General features: G+C 41.3%; 1 protein-coding gene across 2 annotated transcripts in view; it reads left to right on the top strand.

Annotated features, from left to right (window-relative positions):
- The window catches only part of ATP8B1 (ATPase phospholipid transporting 8B1), a 113,758-nt gene that overhangs the window by 87,450 nt on the left and 5,782 nt on the right, over window positions 1-20,526 (top strand). For both annotated transcript variants that reach the window (XM_033087507.1, XM_033087508.1), the window contains exons 16-24: window positions 4,054-4,242; window positions 6,352-6,464; window positions 8,123-8,287; window positions 9,532-9,643; window positions 10,631-10,706; window positions 13,645-13,777; window positions 14,178-14,466; window positions 18,772-18,995; window positions 20,073-20,156. In XM_033087507.1, the coding sequence (XP_032943398.1) occupies window positions 4,054-4,242; window positions 6,352-6,464; window positions 8,123-8,287; window positions 9,532-9,643; window positions 10,631-10,706; window positions 13,645-13,777; window positions 14,178-14,466; window positions 18,772-18,995; window positions 20,073-20,156 (1,385 nt within the window). The remainder of the gene's footprint in view (window positions 1-4,053; window positions 4,243-6,351; window positions 6,465-8,122; window positions 8,288-9,531; window positions 9,644-10,630; window positions 10,707-13,644; window positions 13,778-14,177; window positions 14,467-18,771; window positions 18,996-20,072; window positions 20,157-20,526) is intronic.

Raw genomic sequence — 20,526 nt, 5'->3', positions numbered from 1 at the left:
AACAACTTGGTCCTCTTAGGTTTTGAGTCATTACTAGTAAATGATTCTACACTGTTTTTTTCCTTTTTTGAATATCTGGTAGTGTCATTTTCAGAGCTAACCAGCCAACTTAGGCAAATGTTCATTAATCTTATGGTCTTTATTTTCTTCTTTCTCCACCGGGATATTAATGGGAAGAGCTCTGGACTGTGTGCTGGAGACGGGCCATCCCAGTTTGGGTTCCTCTCATAACGCACAGTACAGACCAGGGTACATGTCTGAGCACCAGCTTCCTCTGAGATGCAGGATGAAGGTTGGAGTTCAAAGTCTCTTCCCACCTGACATTGGGCAGCTCTTTGTCCCACTGTCTGCTGAGGCAGAGTTTACCATCCTGAGGGATCCTTCCTCACACAGCATATGATAGGCAAACTCTAGGCAAATGTTCTAGCCATTGAGAATGGAGACAAGTTGGATTTCTAAGTGCAGGAAGTTAAAAGAGAAATTGGTTTGGCTTTGATACAAAACGTACCTTGAAAGTTTCCCTTGGAAGGGATCTTTGAGACCACTCCTCCAAGGTTTATAGGTGTTGAAATTTAGACCCAGAAAGCACAAGGAGCCGCCTAAGTGGTTAAAACTCAGCCTTCTACCATGACGGTGTGCCTTTGCTCTTCTGCTCTCACTGTCTCCCTTTTTAAAGAACAATGGAGAATTGGTTAGCCTTTTACTATGTATAACATTGATAAGAGAGAGGGGAAACTCATATGTTGCCAACACATCTGATAGTTCAACAGACGGTTTGTGTGGCCTGAGTGTTGACTACACGCCGGGCACAAAGTGGGTGAAATGTGGAGAGGCTACATTGGTTTTCCATGCTCTGTTACCAGTTACAATTCAGTGGCTGAAAACACACATTCATTGACTCACAGTTCTTTCGATCATATATCTGGCCATGGCATGAGTGGATTCTCTGCTCAGGATCTCATTAAAATCAAGGCCAGCCCATGTTCTCATCTGGAGCTCAGCATCCTCTTCCAAGCTGTATGTGACAGGCAATTGCTCTAGTCACTGAGAATGGAGACAAGTTAGATTTCCAGATGCAGAAGGTTAAAAGAGGTGTGGTTGTGGCCGAATTCAGTTCTCTGTGGTTGTAGGACTGAGGTCTCCATTTCCTTGCTGGCTGTCAGCTGGGGCTGCTCTCTGCCCCTCCTTGTCACATGGTTCCCTCCATCTTCAAAGCCAGCAGTGGAGACTCTCCCTTCCATCAAACCCCTTTCATGCGTCAAATCTCTCTCACTAGGAAGAGCCCTGTCCCTTTTAATGATTGACCTAATTAGTTGGGAATACCCAGAGGCATTCTGAAGGTCAACTGATTTGGATCTTGATTACTCCTGCAAAATCCTGTCCTGCTAGTACCTAGATTAGCGTTTGTTTGAATAACTGGAAGAAGGTGTGTGTATACCAGGGGAGTAGGAACCTTGGGGCCATCTTAGACTCCTGCCTCCCTCAGAGGCCATGTGAGAACAGAGTGTGAAAGAGTTGAAGGTCTTTTCTTTACCTAAAGGTCTTTAAGTTGGGATGTGCCATGGTTAGAGAGCTGTATTTTAGGAGGTTGGCACGGGGAGACATGGAAGCTCGGTGCAGAAGCTGAGCGCCTAGATTGGGGGGTCTTTAGGAAGGATGAGAAAGCCATGAATGTGGGGGACATTTGGCAAGTGATTTGAAGGGGGGAGAGATGACTGAGGGGAAAGAGTTGTCTGAAAGCTAACTTGTTTCAAAGCTGGGGACTAAGAGACTAGACGTGCTGTTGTCATCCACAGGAAGCTATGAAATCGGAATGATGAGAAATGGGATGTGTATATGAGCATCTGTTTCATGATCCATGAATTAGTCCCTAAAAGAAAAGACATTCTCTCTGGTTGTCTCTAAGTGTGCAGTAGTTTTTTTTCAGAAATGGTTTCAGAGGACTCGTTTTCAGTCCAGGTTTTCTCCTGCAAACATAAAGTTGGGATTTGGGCCAGGTCTCCGAGGCTCCTCCTCCCAACTCTATTAGCCTAGAGTTCTGTGGTTCCATTAGTAGAACAAAATGGAAGGTTTGGTGTTTTCTAATGATAAAAATATCAGTGTTTGCTCCAGATATGATTGTCTTACTCATGGGGACTTGATCACCTTTTATCATTTTGTTTCTTGTGTTGGAAATAAGTTTGCCATCAGTATGATGCAATATGCGTATCTCTGTGCCAGCTAAGCTTGGTGGGTGGGGGTGCTGTGTTCTCACTGCTGCTTGTTTAGCTCTGGTTAAATATTTTGCCCTCTGGTGTGTGCGTGTGTTTGTAGAATGGCTATTTTAGCAAGTACATTCGTAACTTCTGCTGTGTGACTTTCTGGGTGAACAAACAGAGAGGGAGAGAACCTAAAGTTTCACCTTTAATTACTAATTGGGAAGTGATTAATGCAGACTTCATTCGAATGAACCATCTGCGCAGGTATGTGGAGGCAGGGGGGAGGGAAGGGGTGTTCAGCTTTACCTGCAGCCATTCACCCCGGAGTCGTCTCCCCTTCCACAGGGACTGAGGGTGGGAAAAGCTGCCCAACCATCCCTGGCCTGCATCCCGGTCAAACCTTGGTGAAAAACTAAATGGCTTTTCTTGTGAAATTCATCTGACCATAGAAATGCTTTTTTTTTTTTTTTTCTTTTCCTGCTTTGAGGCAGAAGAACTAGAGTAGCAAAATAGAAAATCTTCGATAGGCAAAGTACTTTTCAAGCTGTTTATTGAAGTGAACATGTGCGTGGAGACAAGCATATAGTTCAGTGAATTTTCACAAACTGAATTCTACTCCCTTGTCATGAGCACTAGATTTTGAAAAATACAACATTGTCAGTCCCCTAGAAGTCCCTTTTGTGTTCCCTTCCAGCCACTGCCCCTCCGAGTGTCCTGACTTTGAGTAGCACTGGTTAGCGTGGGCCCTAACGTGATGGGATCACGTATGTGTGCCTGTATGTCTGGCTTTTTTTCACTCAACATGGTGATTTCTGTTCCTGTTGTCGAAATGTAGTTACGACTAGAAGGCAGTTTTCCATTATATAACTTTTTTTTTTAACTTTCTAAAACTGTTTATTTATTTTAAGTGTGTTTTTCCACGACCCGTCAGCTCCAAGTCAAGTAGTTGTTTCAATCTAGTTGTGGAGGGCGCAACTAACAGTGGCCCTTGTGGGGATCGAACCGGCAACCTTGTTGTTAAGAGCACCGCGCCCTAACCAACTGAGCTAACCGGCCGCCCCCATTATTTAACTTTTAAAACATCAAGATACTTTTAACAGATTAACAAATTAACAGATTAACAAATTGTGAGTTGCTTTTTTTCTTTAATATGAGAATATAGCTAAGGTGAGGTTATCACACTCTTCTAGAGGGAAGATAAACTGGTATAACCCTTTTGGAAAACAAATGAGTAATATATACCAACAGGCTTAAAAATTGTCAGTATTCTCTAGCTCAGTATTTTCACTACTTGGATGCTATCCTTAGAAAATAAAGACAGAAAAACCTTTATACACACACATGAAAAGGGTATTATTACAGTGTTATTTTTGAGAGCAAAAAATTTTGGAAATGAATTAAAGGCCGGTAACAGTGAAACGGTGACATGTTTACTTTCATTAAAATAAGGTTTAGAAAGCATTTTTAAAGCTATAGCAGCACGCTGAAATATAATGTTAAAATAATCAGGATATAAATGTAGATTCAGTATGATGGAAACTATTGCAAAAATAGGCCTTTTCAAAAGGACTGCAAGGAATGATCACAAAATGTCAGCAGTGTTGTTTTCCTCTGAATGGTGGGGTTAGGGGACTATTTCTCCTATTCTTGGTCAATTCTTTTTAACTTCTCGTTTAGGTTTATAAGTAGAAATCTTTAAAGTTTAAAAGGTACTAATGTCGGCACACGCTTTAGGAGTCAATGACTCGTATTCTTGGGGCGGTTTGGGCCGTGCGGTGAGCACGTCCTCACTCCCCACCTGGACTCTTGGTGGCGTTACAGCTTGTGTGCTTTTGTCTTCTGCCTCCATTGTTAGGTCAGCTCAACTACCAGGCGGCCTCTCCTGATGAAGGCGCTCTGGTCAGCGCCGCCAGGAACTTTGGCTTTGCCTTCCTCGCCCGGACCCAGAACACGATCACCATCAGTGAGTTGGGCACTGAGAGGACCTACAACGTTCTTGCCATTTTGGACTTCAACAGTGACCGCAAGCGAATGTCTATCATTGGTAGGTCCTTCTGAACAGGGTGTCTGTGAATCACTCACTTTGAGGCTGCCTGTTGCACATTTTCTTTAGCGACACCAGGACAAAGCTGTCTATGAGTGAACTTCTTGGCTCCTAGGAGATTTCCACAGACTTACTGAAATAAGTGTTTTTTCCTTTCTTCTGCCCATGGCCCATTTTCCAAAGGGACAATTGCCGTGTATCTGAATCCTGCAAATGTTAATATTCAATGATACGGGCTGTCAGCTGTTGAATCTGGGGTGGCAGATGTAACATGCTCAAAGCGGCAGCTGGACAGCTTGCAGCGCTGCCCACAGAGATCTTACCTTGGGAGGCCCTCCACACACCTCCACTCTATACTTGATGTCCGGGATGGAGAAGGCAGTAGCGGGGGAGTTCTGAGAGAAGCAAGGATGTGCTTCTGAACCCGAATCATCCCTCCAGGCCAGGCACATCACAACAGGCCATCACATGGGGACAATGATTTCTTCCTAACATTGAAAGTTTTTAAGTTCGTAATGTGAAATGATTGAAATCTTACAGGGAAATTGCCAGAATGGTTTGAAGAACTGTACTCTCTTCCATGTTCACCAGCTGTTAGCACTGGCCACCTAGTCTTTGTCAGTTTCATTATACAGAGGTTCTCGTCTGAACCATTTGAAAGTAAACTGCAGCTCTAATGCCTTTTCCCCCTAAATAATTAAGTAGATATTTCCTAAGAACAGAACCATTCACATATATATATACATATACATATACATATACATATATATATATACACATACATATATATATAAAACAGTGATCAGAATCAGAAATTTTAATGTAATACAATAGTATTATCTAATCTATGAAATGTTTTCAAATTTTACCAGGAATTTCCTTCCTTACCCCCTCACCCCCATAACCCGTCTCACTCCACTCCTTCCTTTGTCTTTCTGTCTTTTCTATTCAGAATCTAACCCACGATAATACATTGCATTAGGTGATTGTTACTTTGGTCTCCTTTAATCTAAAAAAGTTCCTCAGCCCTTTTAAAATCTTTCATATACTGACATTTTTGAAAGGCACAGGCTCGTTATTTTGTAGAAAACCTGATATTCCCTCATGATTATATTCAGGTTATGCATTTCAGGTTATGTTACATAGATTGGTGTTGCGTGCTTTTCAGCATACCGTGTTTCCCCAAAAATAAGACCTAGCCAGACCATCAGCTCTAATGCACCTTTTGGAGTAAACATTAATATAAGACCCGGTCTTATTTTACTAGTATAATAGAAGACCGAGTATGATATATGGTATGATATGATATGATATGATATGATATGATACTGGGTCTTATATGATATAATGTAACATAATATAGTATAAGACTGAGTCTTATATTAATTTTTGCTCCAAAAGACGCTGATTGTCCAGCTAGGTCTTATTTTCGGGGCAACAGGGTATCACATCAGAAGGCATATGATTATCAGTGATGTTAGCTTTTGATCATTCATTTGGGTGGTGTCCACAAGATTTCTCTACTATGAGATTGAATTTTTAACCAGTAAAAAATATAGGGTTAACTGTCTACTGAATTCTGATTAGGCCCATTTTGCTGAGTGGTTTCTGTGTGCCCAGCACTGAGCTAGGCTTGTTAACATGCCGGGCATCTACCTTGGAGAACTTAAACTCTACTGAGCTGTGAGGCACATACTTAGAGTTAAATTACTCACAGATCAAAAAAATCCAAGAAAATGGTCACGATGGCCTGAGAATTAAAGGCAGTAGTGTTGTGGTTTTATAGGGAAGAAGTTGGCATGGACAGAGAAGGCTCTATGGAAGAAACTAACTGGCACAGGACGTGGAACATACCAGGGAGTCAATAAGTATTGGCTTGAAAGAATAAGTGACGATACAGAAAACTGAAGGAATCTTTTCTTATTTTTTTCACTATTCTAGTGGTTTACCAGCGTTGTTGAGAGCAACATTTTTGTAGGTGCACTGATAATTTTAAATTAATGGTGAATTATTTGCACAGCAACTCTACATATTAACTTTATCAATGTAGTTTTCTGTTAAGAAATCAAACCTAACTTTATGATTTGTTTTTCCTTCCCTTGCTACTAGTAAGAACCCCGGAAGGCAATATCAGGCTGTATTGTAAAGGTGCTGACACTGTCATTTATGAACGGTTACATCGAATGAGTCCGATAAAACAAGAGACGCAGGACGCCCTGGACGTAAGTCTCACTTTCACAGTTTATGCTACAAATTCCAAACTTACTTTCTGGTACTGTTTCTTAAGCTCGAGAGAAAGCTGTATGTTACCTGCTGATGCTTTGTCCTGGTGTGGTGAAGCGGAAAGGGCACCAAAGTAGGAAGATGGCAGGCTGGTTCCTCTTCTGTCCCTGCTCCTGCCTTTCTGGAAGTTGATCAGGGTGCCTTTTCCCAGCATCCAGGTTGGCAGAATCTGCGGATGGGCCCGGGGAATGACTGGTCCCTCTTCCAGTGACCTTGAGCAAGCTACATCACCATACCAAGCTGTAGTCTTAATATCTGTGTGGACCCCCAGAACTCCGCCAACCTCCTGATGTATATTGAAGGAAAGAAAGCATTCGTCTGTGATGGGGCATGACAAAGCAGTATGTTAGATAATTGAGTTCTGATACTTTGGATAGTGAATCAGTTTGGTCTTCGCTACTTCCAACTTGTATTCTGAGAGGACCATATACTTCATCCCGTGATTTTGCAGTTATTCAGAAGGCTTCTGGGAATGTCTCTTATGGAATTGCCTACCAACCCTCATGTGGTTTTGGTGCTATATAATGATGGCAATGAAGTGTGGAGGATGTCCGGCAGACCTGGTTGGTGTCCCAGTTCTGCTTCTTTACTTGCTTTGTGTCCCTTGGGAAATTGCTTGATGTCTCAAAGGAATCAATTGCCTGTATGAAATAGGAAGAGGATAATTCATACCCTGGAGGGTTGTTGCAAGGGAAAGCATCTTGCACAGTTCCCAGCACTTAGTAAGTGCTTAATAAAGGGTTATTCTCTTTCCTTTATCTCAAGGGTCTGGTTGAGTTTTGGAGCCAGCCAAAGCTCCTTCACAAAGAAGTCTGATGAATATGCTCTTTGCTTGTTGGGGTCACATTTTAAGCTTAGATATGTTGTGGAAGCAGTGGCAGTGGTTAATTTCCCATGAGGATATGAACAATGGCAATTGAATCAAACAAACGCAGAACCTTCCAAAGAATCTTTGAAAGCAAACACTTAGCTAGGTGAACCAGTTCCGCCATCTTGGCTAGACACCTGTGACTGTGAAGTAATGAAATGTTTTTACTGGTTCATATTTAAACTATTCAAAATAGTTTAAATCCGTTCACCATGATTAAAATTTCCAGACACTCTTTTTCATTAAAATGTTTCATCTCAGCTTTAACAGTGGCTCATGTATTTCAGAATTGGTTTGAGGAAACAATGCTCAGTGGAGAGTTCATAGTTGATTGGACTTGTAACACAGTTTGTGGGAACAAATTATGAAGTTGTCAGTTCTGTGTTTACATCAGTAGCACCCCAAGGCAGCTCCCATCATCCGTTATTTTCCTAATCATTAAGAGAAAAAGGTTTTCTTCACTCTAGTGACTTGATTTAGAAGAAAGATAGACATCTCTTTTTAACTAATTTGGGAACTTAGAAATACAGTCCTAGGATCCCGAGGAGACTTAAAAAACAAAGCATTTGTTTAATCTCTATAAAATCTATTTGTACGAATCCGAGCTTTTTCATGGTCTCTTTTTAAACTCTCTTATTGTATTACTTCAAGTGAGATTTCAAACTTGATCTTGAATTACACAAAATTAACTATCTTTTGTGTGGATGGATTGTCTTTTAAATAAAACAGATTTTTGCAAGTGAGACTCTTAGGACCCTGTGCCTTTGCTACAAGGAAATTGAAGAAAAAGAATATGAAGAATGGAATAAAAAGTTTATGGCTGCCAGTGTGGCTTCAAACAACCGGGATGAAGCCCTTGATAAAGTATATGAGGAGATTGAAAAAGACTTAATTGTGAGTTTTCACCTTCATAACATTTTCACTGATAGTCTAAACAGAATTGTAAACTTCAGTTTTCTTAATTTTGATCTCATGCTTAAAAGATCATTTTTTTAAAAAAAGATTTTATTGGGGAATAGGAACAGGACTTTATTGGGAAACAGTGTGTACTTCCAGGACTTTTTTCCAAGTCAAGTTGTCCTTTCAATCTTAGCTGTGGAGAGTGCTGTTCAGCTTCAAGTTGTTGTCCTTTCAGTCTTAGTTGTGGAGGTCACAGCTCAGCTCCAGGTCCAGTTGCCGTTTTCTAGTTGCAGGGGGTGCAGCCCACAATCCCTTGTGGGTGCTGAACTGGCAACCTTGTGGTTGAGAGGACGAACTCCAACCTACTGAGCCATCCGGGAGCTCAGCGGCAGCTCAGCTCAAGGTGCTGTGTTCAATCTTAGTTGCAGGCGGCAGAGCCCACCATCCCTTGCGGGACTCAAGGAGTTGAACTGGCAACCTTGTGGTTGAGAGTCCACTGGCCCATGTGGGAATCGAACCGGCAGCCTTTGGAGTTAGGAGCACGGAGCTCCAACTGTCTGAGCCACCGGGCCAGTCCTAAAAGATCATTTTAACCTCAGCATTTGAAACTGATACAATGGAACTAGGTCGCACGAATTTCTTTTGTTCCACAGCAACATAGAAATTGCTATCATGAGAAACCAAAAAAACAGAAAACGTTAAAAAATGTTTTATTCTGATTCTATTATTTTTGTTATTTATTAAAATTCTTATGATTTTTACACAATAACAAGTCAGTATATACATAGTATTTTGTGAGAATTATTGAAACAATTCATATTTTGCAAAATCTTGAAACAGGAAAAATTTACCATTTGTAAATGAAAATTTTCAGTTTGATACTTACTGTCTATAGAGTATAGATTAATGGGAAATGTTCAACAAATAGTATTGAGCTTTAGCAAGAATTAGCTTATGTCTGCGTAAAGTAACATATGCACAATGAAAGTGTATTTTTAATGTCCTTGATGTTGTACTTGCATTTTTTGTCTTGGTAAATTACTTGAAGAAAACAGGCTTTGGCTGTTTTGGTTTGCGGTGTGAAGCACAGCAACCTTCTCTGTTAACACTGGCCATTATCCCCAGTGGAGCCCCAACTGGGGTGTAAGCCTTCTGTTTGAAGGTCAGCAAACAGCAATTACAGAACATTTTTGGCTTATTTGCTCATTCTTTTTTATTTTTTTTAATGTACATTTCAGCTATTGGGAGCTACAGCTATTGAAGACAAGTTACAGGATGGAGTCCCAGAAACCATCTCAAAACTTGCAAAAGCTGACATTAAGATCTGGGTGCTTACTGGAGACAAAAAGGGTAACTCATTGTGTAGGGAAGTGTATCTGTTCACTCAGAGATACTCACAGCTCCTGCTTCCCTTGCCCAGGAAGACCTTCTAAGACTTCCCATCCTGCACAAACTCTATCCGTTTCTTTGAGAAGAGACGCTTTCCCTAAGAAACCTTTATCTTGCTCCAGCCCACCCTGACTGCGCCCGTCCCGAAACTCTGCTTATTCCATATAATTGGACTCCTGGTCGGGTCTTGCTGCTTGTGATTATTCATCTCTCCAACAGACTCAGGCTGCTGTCCTGCAAGGCCATCCTTCTCGTCCCTTCTGTCCTTCCCAGCGCTTTGCCACTTGTTGGGCATAGGTTACAATTCTACGAAACACTGAATAGCAACTTTTGTTTTCTTGCCCATTTTTTTCCTTGAAAATTATCATTAAAGTTTTATGCCCAAGGGAGGATTTTCAGAGCTCAACAGTGTTGTCTGGTGTTGATAGTTTGCTCCACAAGCAGCCCATGGGAAACCAGATAGTTTCTCTTGCTCTGACATCATCAGTGGGTGACACACTCTGATAAGCTAAGGGAAGCACAGCCCTGACTGTAAACAAATACCAGTGGGTGGTGATGGGAAAATGGAAAAAATCGCCAGTAGGAGCCCCACGTGAGGGTTGATGGAAATGGTTACCCTCCCCTCCAACAAGGATTAAAACCACATGAACTTAATGTGTTTAGTATTTCAATGAGCATTGATTTATTAAATAACCAGTTAACGTATTTGATAATATAGCCCATTTTATTATTGAAAACATCTCGAACCGGACTTTGGCTTGGGCTTATTTTATTGCAGAGAAAGGGATTTATTTTTTCTTTATGTGATTTCTGTACATTGTTACAGAAAAACAGCATATTTGATTGAATCTGGTTATTTCATTAATTGAAAAATATCATCACCGGATAAAGTCAATTATTAAATTCATCAATAGGAATGACATTTGATTTAATTTTTTTCTGTTACAGAAACTGCTGAAAATATAGGATTTGCTTGTGAACTGCTAACTGAAGACACCACTATCTGCTATGGGGAAGACATAAAGTAAGTAAAGGGCCTGCGGGATGAGAATATTTAGCACCTCATTTTTATAAAGACTAGGTACAGTAAACACAGCAAATCTGGAGAAATGAGAGCTAGAGTGTCACTTCGGTTTCCTCACGTTTAAGTGAAGCAAGAGAACAGGCAGCTGCGAGTTATCATGGTTGTATCATGGCCTTATGTTGTCTGAAAACTTGAGGACTTTATTTGCCCTTCCTGGTGCCATTTTTCTCTGTTCCTTAGAAGTCCTCAAGTGCTTGTCTGCAGATAAAGGAAGTGGGCCTGTGACATCACTCAAAATTAATGTGAATTATATTCACGTATTGTCTTTTCTAGAAATTTTACCTTTTGAAAGGAAAAATAGAAAAACCCACCCCTTCCCCCCCCTACAATCCTGCCTGGAAGGAAATGTTCGGGTGGCTGACATCTGTAGTCTTGTCTAGATTGGGCAGGCTGGATGTTTCCACGCTTAGCTTACGCTGAAACACGTGTTTGCCCTAAATCAGAGTTGCAGCAGATCTGGAAATGTGTCGGCAAAACGCCTGTCTTGTTATGAAGCAAAAATGTGCTGCTACACTGTTACCTGGATGTGTTTGCTGCTGGTTTGACCATTTCTTTTATCCCTCAAGAGGTTTCCTCTGACACCGCCCCCTGGCGGTCACAGGGCCAAATGACGCTGTTAACAGATAACGCTTGCCTCTGCTGGTGAGATGATGGAGTTGATGGTTGTTTAAATTAGCCTTCTTTCTAATGATGATGATTGAACTTATGCAAGTCCTTCCTGTATATTAGGCACTCTGCTAAATTAGACAAAATCAATAGCCTAATAACCTAAATAGATCAGTTCTGTTTGAATAGAGATACACAAACCATGCCTCTTTGTGCTTTTAGGTTTTGAACAACAGCAATGGATCAATACATACTAATATGTTTACTTGTTTCTTGGTTTTAAGTAATTTAGTTAATTACCATATGGTTTTATTTCTTATAGATGGGGGCCTCAAATTCCTTGTCTTTCTTTTGAAAGTGTTGAAAATTGAGCCCTGAGCTAAATTAGAAGATAAAATGTATGCAAGCAGCAAATTTTATTATCATGCTCTCGGCTCAGTTTACTTTTATAGAAAGATGAATCATCTTTCTAGACGATTCCTGAAAGGAAGATTCCTGTAGAATGGTTTGAATGGGTAACTTCATATTTTTTCTCTTCCAGCCTTGTAGTGATTTGTCGTGATCACTCTTTATTTTCAACTTGAAAATGCAAATTAAATTAATGTGGGTAAAGGATAGTAGACACCTAATCTTCTAGTGCAGAGGTTCTCAATCGGAGGCAATTTTGCCTTCTGTGGAACATCTGGCAATGTCTGGAGTCATCTTCGGTTGTCACAATGGGGTAGGAGAGGTGCTATTGGCTTTTAGTGGGGACAGGCCAGGGATGCCACTAAACATCCTGCAGTCCAATGGACAGACACATACAACAAATAATTACCTGGCCCAAGATGTCAATAGGGTCAAGGTTGAGAAACTTGTTCTTGAAGTTGAAAAATAATGGCTGTGAGCGTGTAATGAAGAAAGCCCTGCGCGGAGAGTTAGGAGACCCAAGTCTTCATTCCAGTTTTCCTGTCAACTTGCTGCAGGCAAATCACATCATCTCTGAGGGCCTTGAGTCCCTTATTTGTAACGTGAAGGAATTGGGTAAGATATTTACAGTCCCTTCCACTCCAAATTCCCATGACTCATTTTTCTACCACGTGAATATGTTATATGTGGTCTTCTCAATAATGTGTCGATAGAAAGCATTGAGCATTTCTCAAGCAGACATAACTTTATGTGGAAGTAAGCTTCTCTCTGCCAAACAGTAGCCTATAATACAGTAGGGTGCACCCCAGTATAATTCGGTTGTCTTCCTTCCGTTGCTTGTGAACACATTTTCCACCATAACTTCCTCTAGCTGTTTTTGGCAAATAATGAAGCATCAAGTACATGGTGCCCCCACGGTGGAGGAATTAAGACTTAGTAAGATTATATGTTACCCGTTAGAAAAATGGGCAGAGAATTTGAGTAGACATTTCTCCAAGGAGGATATAGAAATGACCAAAAAGCATATGAAATGATGCTCAACATCACTAATAATTAGGGAAATACAAATTAAAACCACAATAAGATACCACCTCATACCCTTTAGGATGGCTCCTCTCTAAAAAAACAGAATATAACCAGTGTGGACAACGATATGAATTGGGAATCTTGTGCCCTGCTGGGGGAGTGTAAAATGGTGCGGCCACTATGGAAAACAGCGTGGTGGTTCCTCAAAAAAATGAATTACCATATGATCCAGCAATCCCCCTTCTGGGTATAATCCCAAAAAAACTGAAAGCAGGGACTTGAAAAGAATATTTGCACACCCATGTTCATAGCAGCATTATTCACAATTGCCAGGAGGTGGAAGCAAGCCCGGTGTCCACCGATGGGTGAAGGGATAAACAAAATGTGTTACATCCATACAATAGAATATTGTTCACCCTTCAAAGAGAAGTAAATTGTGACCCACGCTGCAGCAGGAATGAATCTTGAGGACATTACGCTAAGTGAAATAAGCCAGTCACAAAAAGACAAGTACTGTCTGATTCCATCTATATATATCTAGAGTGGTCAAATTCATACAAACAGAAAGTAGAATATTGGGTACCAGGGACTGGAGAGAGGGGGAAATGAGGAGTTATTTCACAGAGTTTCAGTTTTGAAAGATGAAAAAATTCTGGAGACTGGTTATACCACAATGTGAATACACTCAATAGTACTGAACTGTACACTTAGAAATAAAGATGAAAATTTTTAGGGTGTGTTTTTACCTCAATTTAAAAAAGAGATTAAATATCAAAATTTTCTCACAGTCCAGGGCCTATTCATGGTACTTTAAACAGTTTAATTTCTTTTCTCCCAGCGCTCTTCTTAACACGAGGATGGAAAACCAGAGGAATAGAGGTGGAGTCTATGCAAAATTTGCACCCCCTGTGCACGAACCCTTTTTTCCTTCCGGCGGAAACCGGGCCTTAATCATCACTGGTTCTTGGTTGGTATGTATCATCAGTGTATCTGTGCCTTTGTCTCAAACTAAAGCAGTTCATTATGGACCAATTTGAGATGGTTTCCCGTATTAACTGCCAACCTAAAAATCTCTTAGCCTATAAATGAAAGTTCAATTTCCCAAGTTTTAAGACTTAACATTATATGGTATATGAAAGGAATTATGCCAGACTGGTAGCAGTGATGACACCCGGTTTATCGGTGAATGGATATTTTAAATTTTCTTTTCTGTACATTTTTGTACTTTCTAAATTTTTATAGTAAATATGTTTTACACTCAATGATATAACCCAAGAATGATCCTTCGCATCAGCAAAATCTTGAGAATGGTACCCTAGATACAAAAACGAAAATACTACGTGTAATTCTTTCCCTCTCTGATTTCCACAGAATGAAATTCTTCTCGAGAAAAAGACCAAGACAGGTAACATTCTGAAGCTGAAGTTCCCAAGGACAGAAGAAGAAAGACGAATTCGGACGCAAAGCAAAAGGAGGCTGGAAGCTAGAAAAGAACAGCGGCAGAAGAACTTTGTTGACCTGGCCTGTGAGTGCAGCGCTGTCATCTGCTGCCGGGTCACCCCCAAGCAGAAGGCCATGGTGGTAGACCTGGTGAAGAGGTATAAGAAAGCCATCACACTGGCAATCGGAGACGGGGCCAACGACGTAAACATGATCAAAAGTGAGTCTTGTGCAGACAGCCAATGCAACTTGAACGGCTCGAGAAGAAATGGCAGGAAACTTTCTGAGGGTAGTTGTTTCAGATTTCATTGCTTAGGCTTTCATAAAGCAGCTGTTTAATAAAGGCACTCCACCATGACTACAGCTGTGACCCAGCCCTCAAAAAATTTACAGTCACCTCAGTAGGAGAGAGAAGGCATTACAGCGCTACTCACAGAACACCACATGGAAGACGAGTTCCATATGGATGAATTTATCTTGTTTCCTTCTTTTACATGTGTTTGGTTTGGGGGAGTTTTTTCCTCACCTTCTGCTTCTCCTATATTTCTTGAATAAGTTCTGTTAAAAATTCTGCTGAGCTCGGTATACACTGTTGAAGTCGGGTATTTGTTTTAAGACTATTATTCTCCCTCCCCTAAGCACCTTTTTCTGGGGCTTCCTTCTTGCCTTTGGTAAATCTATTAGACCATCACCACCGGGACACCTGAAGTGAGCTCAGAGTCACACATTTGGCATTGAAGCCAAGTTCCAACAGAGTCTCACCGTCCTCCTAACCTCCCTAGAGACTTCCAAAGTTCCTTTTGCTGGTTAGAGGACACTAGGTCCCCACAAATGACAGGATTCAGTCCCAGCATGCAGAAATACAGTTGTACCTGTTGTTAAAGCAAGTGGAACCAAACCCTCTTAACACATCTCAATCCTGGTCCTTTTTTATTCCTTATATAAGGAACATCTTCTAATGAAAATGCCCAAACTGGGGAGACCTGATATTTGTCCTCATCCTACTGCCAATATGCTGTGTCAACTTGGGCTATGCTATCTCAAAACAAGAAAATTCTCTCCAATATCACCTCTAGTTTTGTGATGTTAAGATGAACTGTTACGTGACTACACATGTATACGCACGTCCTGTTGTGCTGGGTAACTTAAGGCAGAATGTATATCTAGGGCAGCCTATTTTGTAACTCACATATCTATCTTTCTTTTCTTAGAGTCTCTTCTCCTCCTTCTTGGTATATACTAAGAATATTCCAACTTTATCTTCCTCAACAGGAGTCCGCTGTATGATGATGTACGTCTCCTTGCTTTTTTATCATGTGTGTCTGTCGCCACTGGCAGTTTAATTCCTCTCCACTGTGTTTTGTATGTGCTTGTCCTACCATGAAAATGTCATTTCTTGCTCTGAATTAGATTTCTTTGTAGCCAGCTCTAGCTTAGTTTCCATTATATACCCTGAACAGTAGCTCTGCCAAAAGGGCAAGGAACTCAGACATTATTTTTATTGTTATAATGTAGACTTCTAGAAGTGTGGGGGGATTACCTTGAAAATTTACCATCTGGTTCTATGACTTACACTTGAAAATGTTTTGTTCCTCTGAGTTCACCAATTTATAGTGAAATGAATCACAAAAAGTCAACAAAGATAACCTTACAGAGCCTTGTTTTTCTTAAGTTGTCTTAAGAATTGTATTAAGCTCTGTCATAGGCAGGTGCTTTTATATATAGTCTATGGAACATCCCAACAAAAATCAAGGAAACTCTGAGGTCTTCTTGGAAGTCAGTAGTCTTATGCAAGTATTGTTAATGCCTTTTTGTACTTTGTAAAAAGTGTTATCTCTTTGAACTGCATCAAGAACGGCATATATATATATATAAAAACTTGTGTATAAAGAAGTAGAGTGAAATGTAAATGTCAAGAAAAATCTGACCATTTGCTAACAAGTGTCACGGTCAGCAGTGCAGTCCAGTAGAAGAGGAGGGCATTGCAACCCACCATGTTTTTGCCCCTAGCAAGGATCCAAGGACTCTCACAGGCTGCCCTCTCCCTCTTTTGTGCCTAAAGATGTCTACTGGCTGATGGTTGTTATTTTTTCTTGGCCTGAGGCCCTGAGAATGAACAAGCAGCATGAGGGAAATGAGGTAGAGGCAGAAAGCCTTGAGGAAATGATTAGTTTGTTAAGGAATTATGAAGGAGCCCGCTGGTGAGGCATTTGAAACCACATTTGGAATTTCAGGAAAACCAGGTACCTATATTTAGATTTAGGGAAAAAAACCAGTGTGGCCTTATGAAGCCCATCTGTTCGTTGCCTGGAATCACCGTGAATCATTTCCCATAGTGTCCTGGGTCTGCTCAGCAGAAAGGCTGGATTGGATCCCAGGGCCTGTGGCAAGCATGGCCCTTCCTCAGTTCCAACACAATCTCAACATTTCCCTCTGCTGCTTGTTCAGGAAAGACAGCCTTGGTTTGGAGGGAAGGAGCAGTTTGGCGATCATCAGTGATTATCCGAGCTATTTGTGTGTTTTCAAAGAGGTCATAAATATTGAACGAGATGCAAGTCTATTTTTTAGAATTACAAAGTGTTACTGAAAGCTTAGGTTTGGACAAGTCACTACATTTTGAATTTGCCAGACCTTGTGTTTCGCAAATGGGGTGGGATTTTTGGAGCTGCTTTTAGTTGGAAGCTCTGCTGAGTTGGCAGTCACTTCTCAGGGTCTGAGTCATAGGACGTGTTCTCCAAACATATGTTCTCTAAATGATCTCATTATCTGTCTTCACTTTCATGACTTCTAAGACCGAGATAAAATTTGCAATTCTCTAAGCTGAATGTGATTTGACTTTGGGAAGAATGGAGAAGATTGTGACTTTCATTTTTATCCATTCTAGAAACCTTCCCCCATGCAAAAAAAAAAAAAAAAAATGTGTCTTGAGGTCATGGTAGGCCATGAATAAGCCTTTGAAATTTTAATAGTGTCTTAGTTAAATTTTTTTTCTTTTTTGGGGGGGGCTGGGGGAAATATTGGGGAACAGTGTGTTTCTCCAGACCCCAGCAGCTCCAAGTCGTTGTCCTTCAATCTAGTTGTGGAGGGCACAGCTCAGCTCCAAGTCCAGTCGCCGTTTTCAATCTTAGTTGCAGGGGTCGCATCCCACCATCCCATGCGGGAATTGAACCGACAACCTTGTTGTTGAGAGCTCGTGCTCGAACCAGCTGAGCCATCCGGTCGCCTCTCCGGAAGCTCAGCGGCAGCTCATTGTCTTCAATCTAGTTGTGGAGGGCGCAGCTCACTGGCCCATGTGGGAATCAACCAGCAATGCTGTTGTTCAGAGCTCGCGCTCTAACCTACTGCGCCATCCAGCCGCCCAGAACTCTTTTGATTATATGTGTTGGAGAACTAAAGATAGCTTAAGACAAAAAGAAATTTATTTTAAAAGATATATAGATGTCTCAGGCTGCCCAAAAAGCGAGGCCTCAGAGGATACTGGAACCAGGACCTAGAAGTTCAACAGAAACCCAGTGTCTGTCTGTCTGTCTCTCCCTCTCTCTAGATTATTTCGCTGCCCTCTAGAACCCCTCAGAAAGAAATCTATCCATCCCACACCTCTGAAATTTATATGTTAAAGTTTCAAGCACAAACATACCCAAATCCTAATTCCAAATGCCAAAAGAGAGACGGATTGGTCCAGGTTGAGTTTTCTACCAGTCAGGGCGCAGGACAGGAATCAGACGCCTCGAAGTACTTTTAAGCAGGAAGTGATTAATACCGGGGACTGGATACTCATACAAGCTCGGCTGGACTGCAGAAGCAGAGTCTGGGCTGAATGTCTAACATCTCGATCACTCACTAGCAGAGATTCTAGCTTTGAGGGTCTTCAGAAGAGCTTTTCACTTGAGAAGCCTTTGCAGGTGTCTGCCAACATCTGGCAGCTAGAAAATGGCATTTCTGTTGTAGAAACACCAAAAAGGGAAGTGATGCTGGGCTTCAGTTCACTTCTGCTTCCAAGTATCAAGTGGATCACAACAGTGGAACTTAACGCACAAAGAGAACCTAGCTGCAAGAGAGTATGGGCAACGCAGGGTTTTTATTTGCGGTCCCATGTCTCCAATTAGAACAGGGTGGAATGAAAGTTGAGAACCTGTTCCTAGTATCTACCATTGATTACGTATCTGCCCATGGCTGACTCAGTGTAGCCAGACAGGCATGGGCAGACTAGTACCTGGGTGCCTGGGGCTCACCCTGTGAGTGGGAAGGATGGCTTATGAGCTGGCCAGATAATCTGAATAGAATCCTCACCCACCTGAGATCCTTTCACAAATATTTATGGAGGCCCAACCACATGTTTAGCAACTTTACCTCTGATTTTACCTCAGTTCAGAAGCTGCAGTGGGGGATGGTGAGCAAGAGTTTTCATTATTTATTGCTCTATGAATGTCTGTTTTTTGTTTTGCTATGTAAAGACCTTGTCATCTCAATGTTCTACCTTATAATCAGCCTAGGATTCACAGTATCTTCTCCCTCTGCCCCATAGCTGCCCACATTGGTGTTGGAATAAGTGGACAAGAAGGCATGCAAGCCGTCATGTCAAGTGACTATTCCTTTGCTCAGTTCAGATACCTGCAGAGATTGCTGTTGGTGCATGGCCGGTGGTCTTACATACGGATGTGCAAGTTCCTACGATACTTCTTTTATAAAAACTTTGCATTTACTCTGGTTCATTTCTGGTACTCCTTCTTCAATGGGTACTCTGCACAGGTAATATAATGTCATCATCATTATTTATTTGATTTGCAGTTTTGGTGTTCTCTTAATTGCTGAGGCACAGATTATGGATTACTTTTCTAAAATGTTTCTGGTTCTTTATAAGCTGGAGTTTTTCCCTGGTCTATCGGGTTTTTGTTTGTGTCTCTGCCTTCACCTTAGATTTTCTGCTAAGTCACCTTGCCATGAAGAATAGTGATAAGAAATTGTTCAACTTTGAAGGCATAAAATTATACCGTGACCAAGGCTAAAGGCATAATATAAATTTTAGATAATCAATTATCATGTCTCCATTTGTTCTGGGGTTTTAGTTTTTGCTGAAACAGGTATGGTGGACATATGTAATATGTTAAATGTTGACACAACAGAAAATTATCATTAGAAAAAATGAACCTAAATCAGTGTCTGTGGTTGGCCAAACCTCTCTGATGTTATGCCACAGGCAAATAGTTGTCAGAGGGGCCTCAGAAACAGGGCCAGGAGTGACCTTGAGCAGGGCCGGGGCCTTTTTCCTGTTTCCGTGCTGGGCTGTATATAAGTGCTGGTGCTGAGTAAGCCCATTTCCTCCAGCCCACTATGAGGACAGGTGTGTGCACAGCCTTAGTTACCCCTTCAGAAGCACAGTTCTTACATCTGGTCCAATTCTGTCTTACAAAATGTTTGAATGAAAATGCTGGACTTTCAAGACAAAAGAAAATTTAATGGTATCTATGTGCTTTTTGGGCCAGTTGCATGTATTCAATTCATTAATTCAATTCATTAATTAAGGGACATAAAAAGGATGAACACCGACTCAATTTCCAGCTTTATTCCAATAGAAGACTTTTTCCAAAAACTTTCTGGGGGACATCCCCCACTTACTTAAGGGGAAATTTCGTTTCTGCAGAATGGTCTTTGATTCTGCCCATTACATAGAAACAAACTCATGCCTTCTGTAAGCGTACAGGAGGGGTGTTTACTCTGGCAGGAGAAGGCCCTGCTCAGCCTGGGGGATCTCCCTGCTCAGCAGATGAATGCATGCCAACAATGTTTCTTGCTTGGTGACGCAGCCACTCTGTCATCTCCTCACAGATTGCATATGAAGACTGGTTCATCACCCTCTACAACGTGCTGTACTCCAGCTTGCCCGTGCTGCTCATGGGGCTGCTCGACCAGGTAGGCGCCCTGTGCTGACAGGGACACTCCGGACAGACTGAGCGTCTCGTGGAGTTCAAAGCAAATATTTAAATGCATTCCTTTGCTTTTCACTTCGTCTGAGTGAGTCTCGTTGTAGGTCTGATGTCTAGCAACAAGAGTAAGTGCTGTGCTTCTTGTTTTGTAGTAACAGGATTTCTGTGCCTGGGTTGAATGCATTGACAAAAGTTTATCATCTTCCTTCTGGACACTAAGACTCTTGATAAGACACTTGACAGTAATTATAACTCACTCATTTTAAAAGTAAATTATCTTAACCCTTTCCCAAACTTAGGTGTTTAATTCCCAAATTAGTCCACCTTCTATCTAGCAGTACTTCTGAGAAGGTGCT

This window comes from Rhinolophus ferrumequinum, chromosome 19 (genome assembly GCF_004115265.2).
Source record: "Rhinolophus ferrumequinum isolate MPI-CBG mRhiFer1 chromosome 19, mRhiFer1_v1.p, whole genome shotgun sequence".
NCBI classification, from domain to species: domain Eukaryota; kingdom Metazoa; phylum Chordata; class Mammalia; order Chiroptera; family Rhinolophidae; genus Rhinolophus; species Rhinolophus ferrumequinum.
Note: the sequence above shows the minus strand (reverse complement) of the source record. Positions and strands in the feature narration are given on the sequence as shown.